This window comes from Oncorhynchus clarkii, chromosome 30 (assembly GCF_045791955.1).
Source record: "Oncorhynchus clarkii lewisi isolate Uvic-CL-2024 chromosome 30, UVic_Ocla_1.0, whole genome shotgun sequence".
In the NCBI taxonomy this organism is placed as follows: domain Eukaryota; kingdom Metazoa; phylum Chordata; class Actinopteri; order Salmoniformes; family Salmonidae; genus Oncorhynchus; species Oncorhynchus clarkii.
This window is the reverse complement of record NC_092176.1, coordinates 20851418-20864922: the sequence shown is the minus strand read 5'-3', so window position 1 is coordinate 20864922 and position 13505 is coordinate 20851418. Positions and strand designations below refer to the sequence as shown.

The following is a 13505-nucleotide window of genomic DNA, read 5'->3' as shown; positions in this document are numbered from 1 at the left end:
TTTGATTGATCGATTTCCCATAACATGAAGCCATGAGATTCATTTGAACTATAAAGCATATAATATTGTATGTTTGTGAGCCTAGTGAGATGTAGGTAAGTAATATGTGACAACAGAGTATAAGGCCTAGATTCAATCAGATCAAGCGTTAACTGACGATAGCCCACACTTTCATAGTGGATGTTCTGGCATTGTTGAAGGAGCTGTCAAATCAGTAAGCAGCTGCTCTTGCGATAATTGTCACGAAGCCACACCCGCCCCACTCACGTTAGAAATAATCAGCTATATAGAAATAATTATTCTCAAATGTAAAAATCATGAAACTAAATAATGAGGGTTTCTATCATCCTAATGGAGGTGTAGATTACATCTCACATTCCACTGTTCTGATTTGTAAACAAGGCTGCATGGGGTTTCTGATCATACGACTCCTTGCAACCAATGGCAACCGCTATGCAGATGTTGGCCAAAGCGGATCTGATTGATTAATGCCCTAAGTGTGTGAGTGCAGGGACTTGGCCTGCATTACCAGGCCAAGTCCCTGCAGGTAGGACTGACCTTGTTTACAAAGGACCCAAAATAAGAACCACAGAATATCAACCACAACACATGTCGCCTTGTTACACTGTAATGCCATGGTACTAACACTAAGAGAGAATGCGAAGATATCGATTTCATTTTTGTTGTCACTCTTTCTGTGACTGCATTTCATCCCCACCACTCAATCTCTCAATTATATCTCAATGTTCCCTCCTTTTTTCTCCCTTCCCCCTCTTCCCAGGTGCCATTCACCTGCAGTTCCACTCCAGTGAGAACCACTATGTGTGGAGGAAGGTAATCTCCACCGTGCACAACATCATCGTGGGCAAGCTGTGGATTGACCAGGTGTGTCTACTAACTACTTCATGGGGTCTACTTAGTCCCTCAGTGTGTTAGAGGGGTCCGTCTCTTTATCTCGGTAATGTAATCCAGGCCACTGGAATGAGTGTTGTGTAGAGGCAAAGTTCAATCAGAACAGAACAGCATAGCACATGAATATGCCTGCCTGTGGTCTCTAGGGGTTTCTTCCCCTTTCATCTCGAGTAACGCCCTCCCCTCTCTCTGAGATGACCCAATTACAGTCTGTAAGTGTCTGTCTGTCTGTAGAACTACTCTGTACTCTATACCAGAGTTTCCCAAACTCTGTCCTGGGGCACATTTTGGTGTTTGCCGTAGCACTACACCGCTGATTCAAATCATCCAGGCTTGATGATGAGTTGGTTATTTGAATAAGCTGTGTAGTGCTAGTGCCAAAAACCATACCAGTCCCTCATTGGAGGAGGAGGAGAAGGAGGGAGACGTGGGCCAGGGAATAAACTCTTATCATATGGTAGAATATGGCACACTCACAAACAGCTTCTCATTAACAGTCCCTATAGCACAACTTAGTGTCAATTATATAGAGCTTCATTCTAGAATCCAATTATATCACTGAGGCTGACTGAATGTACAGACCATAGAATCAGGAATTAGAATACTAGAATGGACATTAACCTTTTTGATGGAATAAAGGTCAGCCATTTTAGTCAGGGAGATGGGTAACCATGGTTTCCCAGTGCTGTGATAAGATATTATGTAAAATAATGAATTTGAAGAATGTATCTTCACTGTGTTTGTTAGCTAGCTAGCTTCCAGTCAAACAAGCCAATAAATCCACAGCCATACACTGGCTGAAATCTGTTGGTGATAGGACTTAGACAAGTGCTGACATTGTATCATACAATGGCACAATTGAAACATTTATGTGTATAAAACCTGTATAAACTTGTTTTATAATTATATATTATTTTAGATTGACAATAATTCTATAACACAATTTCTGAGATATCACATGCCTTACTTTTATTTTCCTGCATTAGTAAAATCAGGATTATGCCTCTACTGCCATTCATTCCAATTAGACTGGTTTGGATTTCTCCCTGACCAATATGGCTGCAATTTAATAAGATCTCTATGGTACAGACGCTGTTCTGATGCAGCTGTGGAATGTTGAGATGTTAGTGGTTCTTTCTCTCCTTCTGAACTCTGATGATGACTCATCGGTTGTTCCTGTATGCAATATGCGTGATTGCTATTGATGCTTACCAGCAATTCTCTCTACTATCCATTCCTCCTCTTTTGTTCTGTCTTTCATCCCATTCTGCCCTCGCTTCTCCCTCTTTCTCTATCCCTCCCACTGTCAATGGGTAGTCGGGGGACATTGAGATAGTCAACCACAGGACCAAGGAGACGTGCCAGCTCAAGTTCTCCCCCTACAGCTATTTCTCCAGGGATGTCCCACGCAAGGTACATGTTCCACCATCACCCTCTAATTAGCCCTGGCTGAAACCTGACTGTGGCATGATGAGCTCGTAGGGTCGGCTGTCACATTGTTGTGTGCTGCCCCCTGCTGGATAGTACAAGCAAATGTATCATTTTTGAATGGACTATTCTTTCATAATAGTTGTTTATGATAAACTATAGAGGTATATTGTATTATTTTCTATATAAGGTTTGATACATTTCCTCACCCCCCTCTCTTCTATCTGTGTGTGTGTGTTGTCCAGGTGACAGGGGTGGTGTCAGACAGTGGAGGGCAGGCCCACTATATCCTGTCTGGCACGTGGGACGATAAGATCGAAAGCTCCAAGATCGTCCAGAGCAGCAAAGGGGGCAGCGGCTCCGAGGGCAAGCAGAAGACTGTCTACCAGACCCTGTCCCCCAAACTACTGTGGAAGAAATACCCTCTCCCGTAAGCACTTTCCAGCACAACAGTTTATACAGTAACACAGATCACGCACTAAGCCTATGATGCACCTTACACAAAAACACTGACTTGTAAAGAATGCTACATTACAGAGCAACTCCCCCACTTCCTCCCTAATCCTGTTCTCTCTCTCTCCCTCCGTCAGGGATAACGCTGAGAACATGTACTTCTTCTCCTCGCTGGCGCTGACGTTGAATGAGCCGGAGGATGGGGTGGGGCTGACGGACAGCCGGCTGAGACCGGACCAGAGGCTGATGGAAGCAGGGAGATGGGACGAGGCCAACTCTGAGAAACAGAGACTAGAGGAGAAACAGAGAGCTGTGAGGAGGAGGAGAGAGGCAGAGGCCACAGATGCACTGGACAACGGTAAGACATGGAGAAAGTGGGCAGGGTGGAGAGAAAGGTAAAGGGAGAGTTGATAAAGAAAAAGACTGATAGAAAGGGTCTGGGTAGCGAAGTGGGGAGAGAGGACACTTCAGACATTCCAGAAGTAGGGCTGGATTGATTGAGGGATTTCTATAAAGGTATTTTTTCAGTCACATAACTTTGAATCATTCCTCCAGGTCCCATGACCTTTATGTAAATTATTATGAGAATAACAGTATTACCTGAAGTGAGCCTCACGACAAATGGAGGGGTAATGACAGGTCAAGTAGAGGAAAAGAACAGATTAGTATTGAAGTGAAGAGCTACTGAAGGCTACTAGGGGAAGATTGTAGAGAGAGGACACAACAGACACTTCTAATCCTGGTAACATTGTTATAGTCCAACACTCTGTGTAGCGCTGTGACCTATTGTAGGCTGTATTTGATGTACCCATGACACGTCTCTCTTTTCCTCCCTCTGTTGGTGGTCAGAGTGTGATTATGATGACTCTGGTGAGTGGGGCTGGCCTGGCCCTGTTGTGCATCACCCTCCCCCACCCCATATTTTTATGTTGACCCTCCCATTTGTGGTGGAAAAAGTACCCAGTTGTCATACTTAAGTAAAAGTAAAGATACACAATATATACAAAGTATGTGGACACCCCTTCAAATTTGTGGATTTGGCTATTTCAGCCACACCGTTGCTGACAGGTGTATAAAATAGAGCACACAGCCATGCAATCTCCATAGACAAACAGTGGCAGTAGAATGGCCTTACTGAAGAGCTCAGTGACTTTCAACGTGGCACCGTCATAGGATGCCATCTTTCCAACAAGTCAATTCTTAAAATTTCTGCCCTGCTAGAGCTGCTCCGGTCAACTGTAAGTGCTGTTATTGTGATGTGAAAAAGTCTAGGCGCAACAACGAATCAGCCGCGAAGTTGTAGGCCACACAAGCTCATGGAACGGGACTGGCGAGTGCTAAAGTGTGTAGCACGTAAAAATTGTCTGTCCTCGGTTGCAACACTCACTACTGAGTTCCAAACTGCCTCTGGAAGCAATGTCAGCACAAGAACTGTTCGTTGGGAGCTTAATGAAATGGGTTTCCATGGCTAAGCAAGCCGCACACAAGCCTAAGATCACCATGCACAATACCAAGCGTCTGCTGGAGTGATGTAAAGCTCACCGCCATTGGACTCTGGAGTAGTGGAAATTCGTTTTCTGGAGTGATGAATCACGCTTCACCATCTGGCAGTCCGACGGACAAAACGCTACCTGCCCCAATGCATAGCGCCAACTGTAAAGTTTGGTGGGGGAGGAATATTGGTCTGGGGTGGTTTTTCATGGTTCGGGCTAGGCCCCTTAGTTCCAGTGAAGGGAGATCTTAACGCTACAGCATACAATGACATCTTAATGCTACAGCATACAATGACATCCTAGACGATTCTGAGGAAGGCCCTTTCCTGTTTCAGCATGACAGTGCCCCCATGCACAAAGCGAGGTCATACAGAAATGGTTTGTCGAGATCGGTGTAAGAACTTGACTGGCCTGCACAGAGCCCTTACCTTAACCCCATCGAACACCTCTGGGATGAATTCGAACGCCGACTGCGAATAGGGCCTAATCGCCCAACATCAGTGCCCGACCTCACTAATGCTCTTGGGGCTGAATGGAAGCAAGTCTCTGCCGCAATGTTCCAACATCTAGTGGAAAGCTTTCCCAGCTGAGTGGAGGCTGTTATAGCAGAAAAGGGGGTGCAACTCCTATATTAATGATTTTGGAATAAGATGTTCATCGAGCAAGTGTCCACATACTTTTTGTAGTGTACCTTAATAGAAAATGACTCAAGTAAAAGTGAATGTCACCCAGTAATATACTACTTGAGTAAAAGTCTAATAGTATCTGGTTTAAAATGTACAGCGGTGGAAAAAGTACTTCATTTTCATAAATGAGTCAAAGTAAAAGCTAGACATCAAATTCCTTATTTTCGGCAAACTAGATGGCACGATTGTCTCTTTAAAAAAACATTTATTTTTAAAGAGAGCCAGGGGCACAGTCCAACTCTCAGACATAATATACAAACGCAGTATTTAGTGTTTAGTCCACCAGATCAGAGACAGTAGGGATGGCAAGGCGTTATATTGAAAGGTGTGTGAATTGGACCATATTGATGTCCTCCTGCCTGAGCATTCTAAATGTAACAAGTACATTCGGGCATCAGGGAAAATGTATGGGAGTAAAAAGTACATATTTTCTTTCGGAATGTAGTGGAGTAAAAGTTGTCAAATATAAATGGTAAAGTACAGATCCCCCAAAAAAAGACTTCAGTAGTACTTCAAAGTATTTTTTACTTAGTTACTTTATGCCACTGCTTTGTGGTTATGACAGCGTTCCAGGTTGTCTTTTTTGCAGTCACGCTGCACATCTCAGATCAAATCAAATGTATTTATAAAGCCCTTTTTATATCAGCAAATGTCAGAAAGTGCTTATACAGAAACCCAGCCTAAAACCCCAAACAGCAAGCAATGCAGATGTAGAAGCACAGTTGCTAGGAAAAACTCTCTAGAAAGGCAGGAACCTAGGAAGAAACCTACAGAGGAACCAGGCTCTGAGGGGTGGCCAGTCCTCTTCTGGCTGTGCGAAGGGGAGATTATAAGAGTACATGGCCATTTAAGACCAGGTTGTTGTTCAACATGTTCAAACGTTCATAGATGACCGGCAGGGTCAAATAATAATCACAGTGGATGTAGAGGGTGCACCAGGTCAGTATCTAAGGAGTAAATGTCAGTTGGCTTTTCATAGCCAAGCATTCAGAGGTCGAGACAGCAGGTGCGGTAGGCAGAACAATTGAAACTGGAGCAGCAGCAGAACCAGGTGGACTGGGGACAGCCAGGAGTCGTCAGGCCAGAAAGTCCTGAGGCATGGTCCAAGGGCTCTGGTCCTCCAGGGGGGAGAGAGAGAGAGAATTAGGGGGAGCATACTTAAATTCACACAGGACACCAGGTAAAACAGGAGAATTACACCAGATATAACAGACTGACCCTAGCCCCCCGGCACATAGACTATTGCAGCAAAGATACTGGAGGCTGAGACAGTTGGGGTTGGGGGACACTGTGGCCCCATCTGACGATACCCTCGGAAAGGGCCAACCAGGCAGGATATAACCCCACTTAATTTGCCAAAGCACTGTCCTCAGTACACAGCCCCACACCACTAGAGGGATATCAACAGACCACCAACTCACTACCCTGAGACAAGGCTGAGTATAGCCCACAAAGATCTCCTTTACTATACGAGCCCGAGGGGGGCACAAAACCAGACAGGAAGATCATGTCTGTGACTAAACCCACTCAACTGATGCACCCCTCATAGGGACGGCAACAAAGTGACTCAGTCCCCGTAGTAGGGTCAGAGGCAGAGAATCCCAGTGGCGAGAGGGGAGGCGGCCAGGCAGAGACGGCAAGGGAAGTTCGTTGCTCCAGTGCCTTGTCATTCACCTTCACACCCCTGGGCCAGACTACACTTAGAGATGAGTCTTCAGTAAAGACTTAAAGGTTGAGACCGAGTCTGCGTCTCTCACATGGATAGGTAGACCATTCCATAAAAATGTAGCTCTATAGTAGAAAGCCCTGCCTCCAGCTGTTTGCTTAGACATTCTAGGGACAATAAGGAGGCCTGCGTCTTGTACGTGTAGGTACAGCTGAAGTCAGAAGTTTACATACACTTAGGTTGGAGTCATTAAAACTCGTTTTTCAACCACTCCACAAATTTCTTGTTAACAAACTATAGTTTTGGCAAGTCGGTTAGGACATCTACTTTGTGCATGACACAAGTATTTTTTTCCAACAATTGTTTACAGACAGATTATTTCACTTATAATTCACTGTATCACAATTCCAGTGGGTCAGAAGTTTATGTACACTAAGTTATAAGTGAAATACATACAGTAAGATAAACAGCTTGGAAAAATCCAGAAAATGATGTCATGGCTTTGGAAGCTTCTGATAGACTAATTGACATCATTTGAGTCAATTGGATGTGTACCTGTGGATGTATTTCAAGGCCTACCTTCAAACTCAGTGCCTCTTTGCTTGACATCATGGGAAAATCAAAAGAAATCAGCCAAGACCTCAGAAAAAATTGTAGACCTCCACAAGTCTGGTTCATCCTTGGGAGCAATTTCCAAATGCCTGAACGTACCACGTTCATCTGTACAAACAACTGCACATGGGGACATAGATCATACATTTTAGAGAAATGTCCTCTGGTCTGATGAAACAAAAATAGGACTATTTGGCCATAATGACCATCGTTGTGCTTGGAGGAAACAAGGGAAGGCTTGCAAGCCGAAGAACACCATCCCCACCATTAAGCCCGGGGGTGGCAGCATCATGTTGTGGGGGTGCTTTGCTGCAGGAGGGACTGGTGCACTTCACAAAATAGATGGCATCAGGAGAAAATGAAAATGATGTGTATATATTGAAGCAACATCTCAAGACATCAGTTAGACATCAAGTTAAAGCTTGGTCGCAAATGGGTCTTCCAAATAGACAATGACCCCAAGCATACTTCCAAAGTTGTGGCAAAATGGCTTAAGGACAACGACGTCAAGGTATTGGAGTGGCCATCACAAAGCCCTGACCTCAATCCTATAGAGGATTTGTGGGCAAAAGTGAAAAGGTGTGTGTGAGCAAGGAGGCCTACAAACCTGACTCAGTTACACCAGCTCTGTCAGGAGGAATGGGCCAAAATTCACCCAATTTATTGTGGGAAGCTTGTGGAAGGCTACCTGAAACGTTTGACCCAAGTTAAACAATTTAAAGGCAATGCTACCAAATACTAATTGAGTGTATGTAAACTTCTGACCCACTGGGAATGTAATGAAAGAAATAAAAGCTGAAATAAATCATTCTCTCTACTATTATTCTGACATTTAACATCCTTAAAATAAAGTGGTGATCCTAACCTAAGACAGGGAATTTTTACTAGGATTAAATGTCAGGAATTGAGAAAAACTGAGTTTAAATGTATTTGGCTAAAGTGTATGTAAACTTCTGACTTCAACTGTATGTACGGCAGGACCAAATCGGAGAGATAGGTAAGAGGTAAGTCCATGTAATGCTTTGTAGGTTAGCAGTAAAAACCTGGAAATCAGCCCTAGCCTTAACAGGAAGCCAGTGTAGAGGTTAGCACTGGAAGAATATGATCAAATGTTGGGGTTCTAGTCAAGATTCTAGCAGCCGTTTTTAGCACTAACTGAAGTTTATTTAGTGCTTTATCCGGGTAGCTGGAGAATCGAGCATTGCAGTAGTCTAATCTAGAAGTGACGAAAGCATGGATTAGCTCTTCTGCATCATTCTTGCACAAAAAGCTTCAGAATTTTGCAAAGTTCAAATATGGAAAAAGCTGATAATCATGACTGCAATAAAGATGACCTGGAAGGCGTTCTTTGTATGGGGTCTGCATGCTGACTGCTTTTCCCTTGTACCTACTGGTCCAGACTATGACCCGGTCCTGCTGCCATATGCCCTTTTCATTCAGACTTGACTTGGCCTTACTATGCCTGTACTGTTTCAGAGCCAGAGACATAGAGGTGTCTAATGTGTGGGAGTGACAGTAAACCATACAGAATAACTCCCTGAGCCCTTAATTTGAGTGACGCTTGTGTCTCTTCCCCAGGTCGAGAGTATGAGGGCTTCCAGCCACAGTGGTTCCACAAGAGGAAGAACGCCATCACTGGGGAGACAACCTTTGTGTACAAGGGTGGATACTGGGAGGCTAAGGACAGTCAGGACTGGAGTACGTGCTCTGAAATCTTCTAAGCCTAGACCAGACCCATCCTACCCCATCACTGGACCCACCCAGGCCCAGGAGACTGCTCCACCACTGGCCCTGGAGGAATGGGGGTCTGGATGTGGACCTCTGTGTGCATGAGAATGAGAATTTCTCACACACTCACAACACAGTGTACCTCCCCATGTACACACAGAGGTCATATTTTTTACAGAGTCAAGGGAGAGAAGGGACCTTTTCTAGATCCTCCCTGACCTAACACTGAGCTGTGTGGGGGTGTGTGAGAGAGATGGGAGATTGAATACCATAGAAAAGGGGCCCCAAAGAGGCTTCCAAAATAATCAGGTGCTCCACACACTCTACCCACAATGCACCTTTCCTCTGCTCAGCACATCTGTTTCTAGGGGTTTTAGTGATTGAACAGCAACCCATCTAAATCAGTTCTCCTCTCCTCCACTTGTATACTGGGATGAGATGAAGTCCATCCTGTCTAACGGACAGATGGACGGACAGACAGAGAGACAAAAATAATGCTTCAGAAGTTTATAGAAAGACAGTGTGTGTATGTATGTATGTATGTAATAATGTGTGTGTGTATATATATATATATATATATACACAAACTACCAGTCAAAAGTTTGGACACACCTACTCATTCAAGGGTTTTTCTTTATTTTTTACTATTTTCTACATTGTAAAATAATAGTGAAGACATCAAAACTATGAAATAACACATATGGAATCATGTAGTAACCAAAAAGGTATTAAACAAATCCAAATATATTTGAGATTTGAGATTCTTCAAAGTAGCCACCCTTTGCCTTGATGACAGCTTTGTACACTCTTGGCATTCTCTCAACCAGCTTCACCTGGAATGCTTTTCCAACAGTCTTGAAGGAGTTCCCACATGCTGAGCATTTGTTGGCTGCTTTTCCTTCACTCTGCAGTCCAACTCATCTCAAACCATCTCAATTGGGTTGAGGTCGGGTGATTGTGGATGCCAGGTCATCTGATGCAGCACTCCATCACTCTCCTTGGTGAAATAAAAGGTCATTGTCCTTTTGAAAAGGAAATGATAGTCCCACTAAGCGCAAACTAGATGGGATGGCGTATTGCTGCAGAAAGCTGTGGTAACCGTGCTGGTTAAGTATGCCTTGGATTCGAAATAAATGACAGTGTCACCAGCAAATCACCCCCACGCCATCACACCACCTCCTCCATGCTTTACAGTGGGAACCACACATGCAGAGATCATTTGTTAACCTACTCTGCGTCTCACAAAGACACAGCGGTTGGAACCAAAAATGGCAAATTTGTGCTCATCAGACCAATGGACAGATCTAATGCCCATTGCTCGTGTTTCTTGGTCCAAGCAAGTCTCTTCTTCTTATTGGTGTCCTTTAGTAGTGGTTTCTTTGCAGCAATTCAACCATGAAGGCCTGATGCACACAGTCTCCTCTGAACAGTTGATGTTGAGATGTGTCTGTTACTTGAACTCAATTATTTATTTGGGCTGCAATCTGTTAATTCGAATGAACTTATCCTCTGCAGCAGAGGTAACTCCGGGTCTTCCTTTCCTGTGGCGGTCCTCATGAGAGCCAGTTTCATCATAGCGCTTGAGGGTTTTTGCGACTGCACTTGAAGAAACTTTAAAAGTTCTTGAAATTTTCCAGATTGATTGGCCTTCGTGTCTTAAAGTAATGATGGACTGTCGTTTCTCTTATCTTATTTGATCTTGCCATAATATGAACTTGGTATTTTACCAAATAGGACTATCTTCTGTATACCACCCCTACCTTGTCACAACTTAACTGATTGGCTCAAACGCATTAAGAAGGAAAGAAATTCCATAAATGTACTTTTAACAAGGCACACCTGTTAATTGAAATGCATTCCAGGTGACTACCTCATGAAGCTGGTTGAGAGAATGCCAAGAGTGTGCAAAGCTGTCATCGAGGCAAAGGGTGGCTACTTTGAAGAATCTGAAATATATATATAAATATATTTGGATTTGTTTAACACTTTTTTGGTTACTACATGATACCATGTGTTATTTCATAGTTTGATGTCTTCACTATTATTCTACAATGTAGAAAATACACACACACACACACACATATATATAACGATACCCATTTTAGCCATTTATATATTTATTTTTAGGAACTCAGTCAGGGTCTCAATTTACTAATGAGAGAAATAATAGGAGAATACACCAGGTGCAATTTCAAAATGTGGTTGTGCATCAGCAGTTTTTAACTTTTTATGTCAGTCACTGACAGTCACTCAATTAGCCATGTCAGCTAGCAATTTTAGATTGGTAGCTTGTCTAGCCAGCTATCTAACTTATAGTAATCATGGTCGAATACTGACCTGGCACACAAGGCATTTGCCCAGCGGCCCTGACATCCAGGGGGCCCCCCATTTGATTTTGTTAGTCATTCTTACTCAGATATCATATTAACATGGCATTCAAACTGAAAAGATTTCTATCCACCCCATGGCAAAATGGGTAGAATTGCTGGAAATGTGTTGTTAAACTGCAACATTTTCTCTCTGCCCCATGGAAAAATGTGTAGAATTGCAGGAAATTAACTTTAAAATGAACATTTGTCTCTACACCGTTAAGTGGGGGATAGGGCTGGGTGATATATCGAATTAATTAGATTAATTCGAATGTATGTTTTTGCGCAATATTCCAAATGCCTGTATCACAAGAATATTTTTTGATTTTATGAGCGTTTATGTCCGCTTGTTCTCATCTCTTTCTGGTCTCGTCTCCTTCACTCCTGTGCTGTGTGCACCTTCCCATTTACACCAGAGTACTGGATACAATGATGAAATGCTCATGTCTCCGCCCTGACAATGGGAGTCGTTTTCGCAAAGGCAGGAAGGCAGGCGACAAGCTTAGGTCCAAAATAAGACCATAGAACCGCATTTTTTTTGGAGGACCGATTTTGGCGAGAGCGAAAACTCTCGCTTCGCCTCTTCCTCTCTGTTTACACACACACACACACACACACATACCAAGACCCTCCTCTTTCCACTTACAACAAAGCTGAGAGATCACTAATTCCTCTCTGACAAGAGGTTTCAACTCGCTATGCTATATGCATTTGAGCTTTGGTCCCACAAAATCGATCATATGGACACGGAAACGCATTGGGACATAATTGTACTGTAATAGAGGACACGTTAACATTTCTAACGATACCCTTTTTATGTCTCAAATATTCAAATTGATCGCAGAGCAATCAGTACTAAAACGGGAGTATCAATGAACATTGATTCTGGAAAATTAATGCTCAGTTTGCCGTGCGGTATCACGTTCCACTAGTAGCATTTTAGCCAAAGACTGTTATACTAGCTGTCTAGTCTATGCTTAATGCACATTTATAAAACACAAAACGCAATTATATAAGGAATGGGCAACTCGTTTTAATTCGGGGAAATACGGTAGGCCACTTGATTTCAACAAAGTGGGCAGGCTAGCATGCTGTTCAAACGGAAGGGTGTGCTCATAACAATTCAACTGTTATGCCTTGTTAGCTAGCAAATATATCCAAGTTTGCTAAACTTAAAAGATTAAGATTAGCTGGCTACTCACTAGCACGTGCTTATGAGACCTGTGTTAGTTTTCGATAATGCCTGCTACAAGAAGTTAGTCATTATTAGTGGATGTGCATTATGCATGGTTCTGGTTAAATTTGTAACGAAAATGCCATTTTCATAGACCGACTTGAAAGACAGAGAAGTGATTCTTGCAAAAAAACTGATTTAAACTATTTTGATAAAATAATTCAATTATTAGTGGGTCTTATAGTTGTGAAAGACGTTATATATTTAGCCTGGGTATAATATCACAAGCCCTGAATTAATTTGATTATTGCTGACTGTTTGAAATGCAGTGTATTTGACCCAACCAAATCTCGCTTATGGCCCCCAAAAGGATGGACATTTATTTTGACCCCTATTTTATTAACTGGTATTGAGAATGTGCAGTAGGTACAGACTCCAAAGCTTGAATTAGTTCTCCATCTATGTCTGTGCCTGGTAAACAATTTAAATGCACTCTGTTCTTTTCTCCATTGCAGGAGGAACCAGGTTTAGACCTACATTGCCCTGAAAAAGTATTTTCCCCTTTCAAATTGTCTCTACTTTTGCATAGTTTTGAAAAAGAATGTAATCAGATCTTCAACCAAAACCTAATATTAGATAAAGGGAACCTGAGTGAACAAATAACACGACAATTACATACTTATTTCATTAAACAAAGTTTAAAGTGCAACATCCAATGCCCCTGTGTGAAAAAGTAATTGCCCCCTTACACTCAATAACTGGTTGTGCCACTATAAGCTGCAATGACTCCAACCAAACACTTCCTGTAGCTGTTCATCAGTCTCTCACGTCGCTGTGGAGGAGTTTTGGCCCATCCTTCCATGCAGAACTGCTGTAACTCAGCGACATTTGTGGATTTTCAAGCATGAACTGCCACAACATCCAAAAAGTTATACCTTTTAATCATCTGCCCATAGTACATTCTTAGAAGATTCCTGTTGATCA

At 42.8% G+C, this 13505-nt stretch overlaps 1 protein-coding gene across 1 annotated transcript in view; it reads left to right on the top strand.

Annotated features, from left to right (window-relative positions):
* LOC139389974 (oxysterol-binding protein 2-like) overlaps window positions 1–11677 on the top strand; it is a 78545-nt gene extending 66868 nt beyond the window's left edge. Inside the window, exons 10-14 of the mRNA XM_071137029.1 lie at window positions 782–885; window positions 2230–2325; window positions 2586–2770; window positions 2931–3151; window positions 8829–11677. Coding sequence (XP_070993130.1) covers window positions 782–885; window positions 2230–2325; window positions 2586–2770; window positions 2931–3151; window positions 8829–8971 — 749 coding nt within the window. The 3' untranslated portion in view covers window positions 8972–11677. The remainder of the gene's footprint in view (window positions 1–781; window positions 886–2229; window positions 2326–2585; window positions 2771–2930; window positions 3152–8828) is intronic.
* Window positions 11678–13505: the final 1828 nt, after the last annotated feature.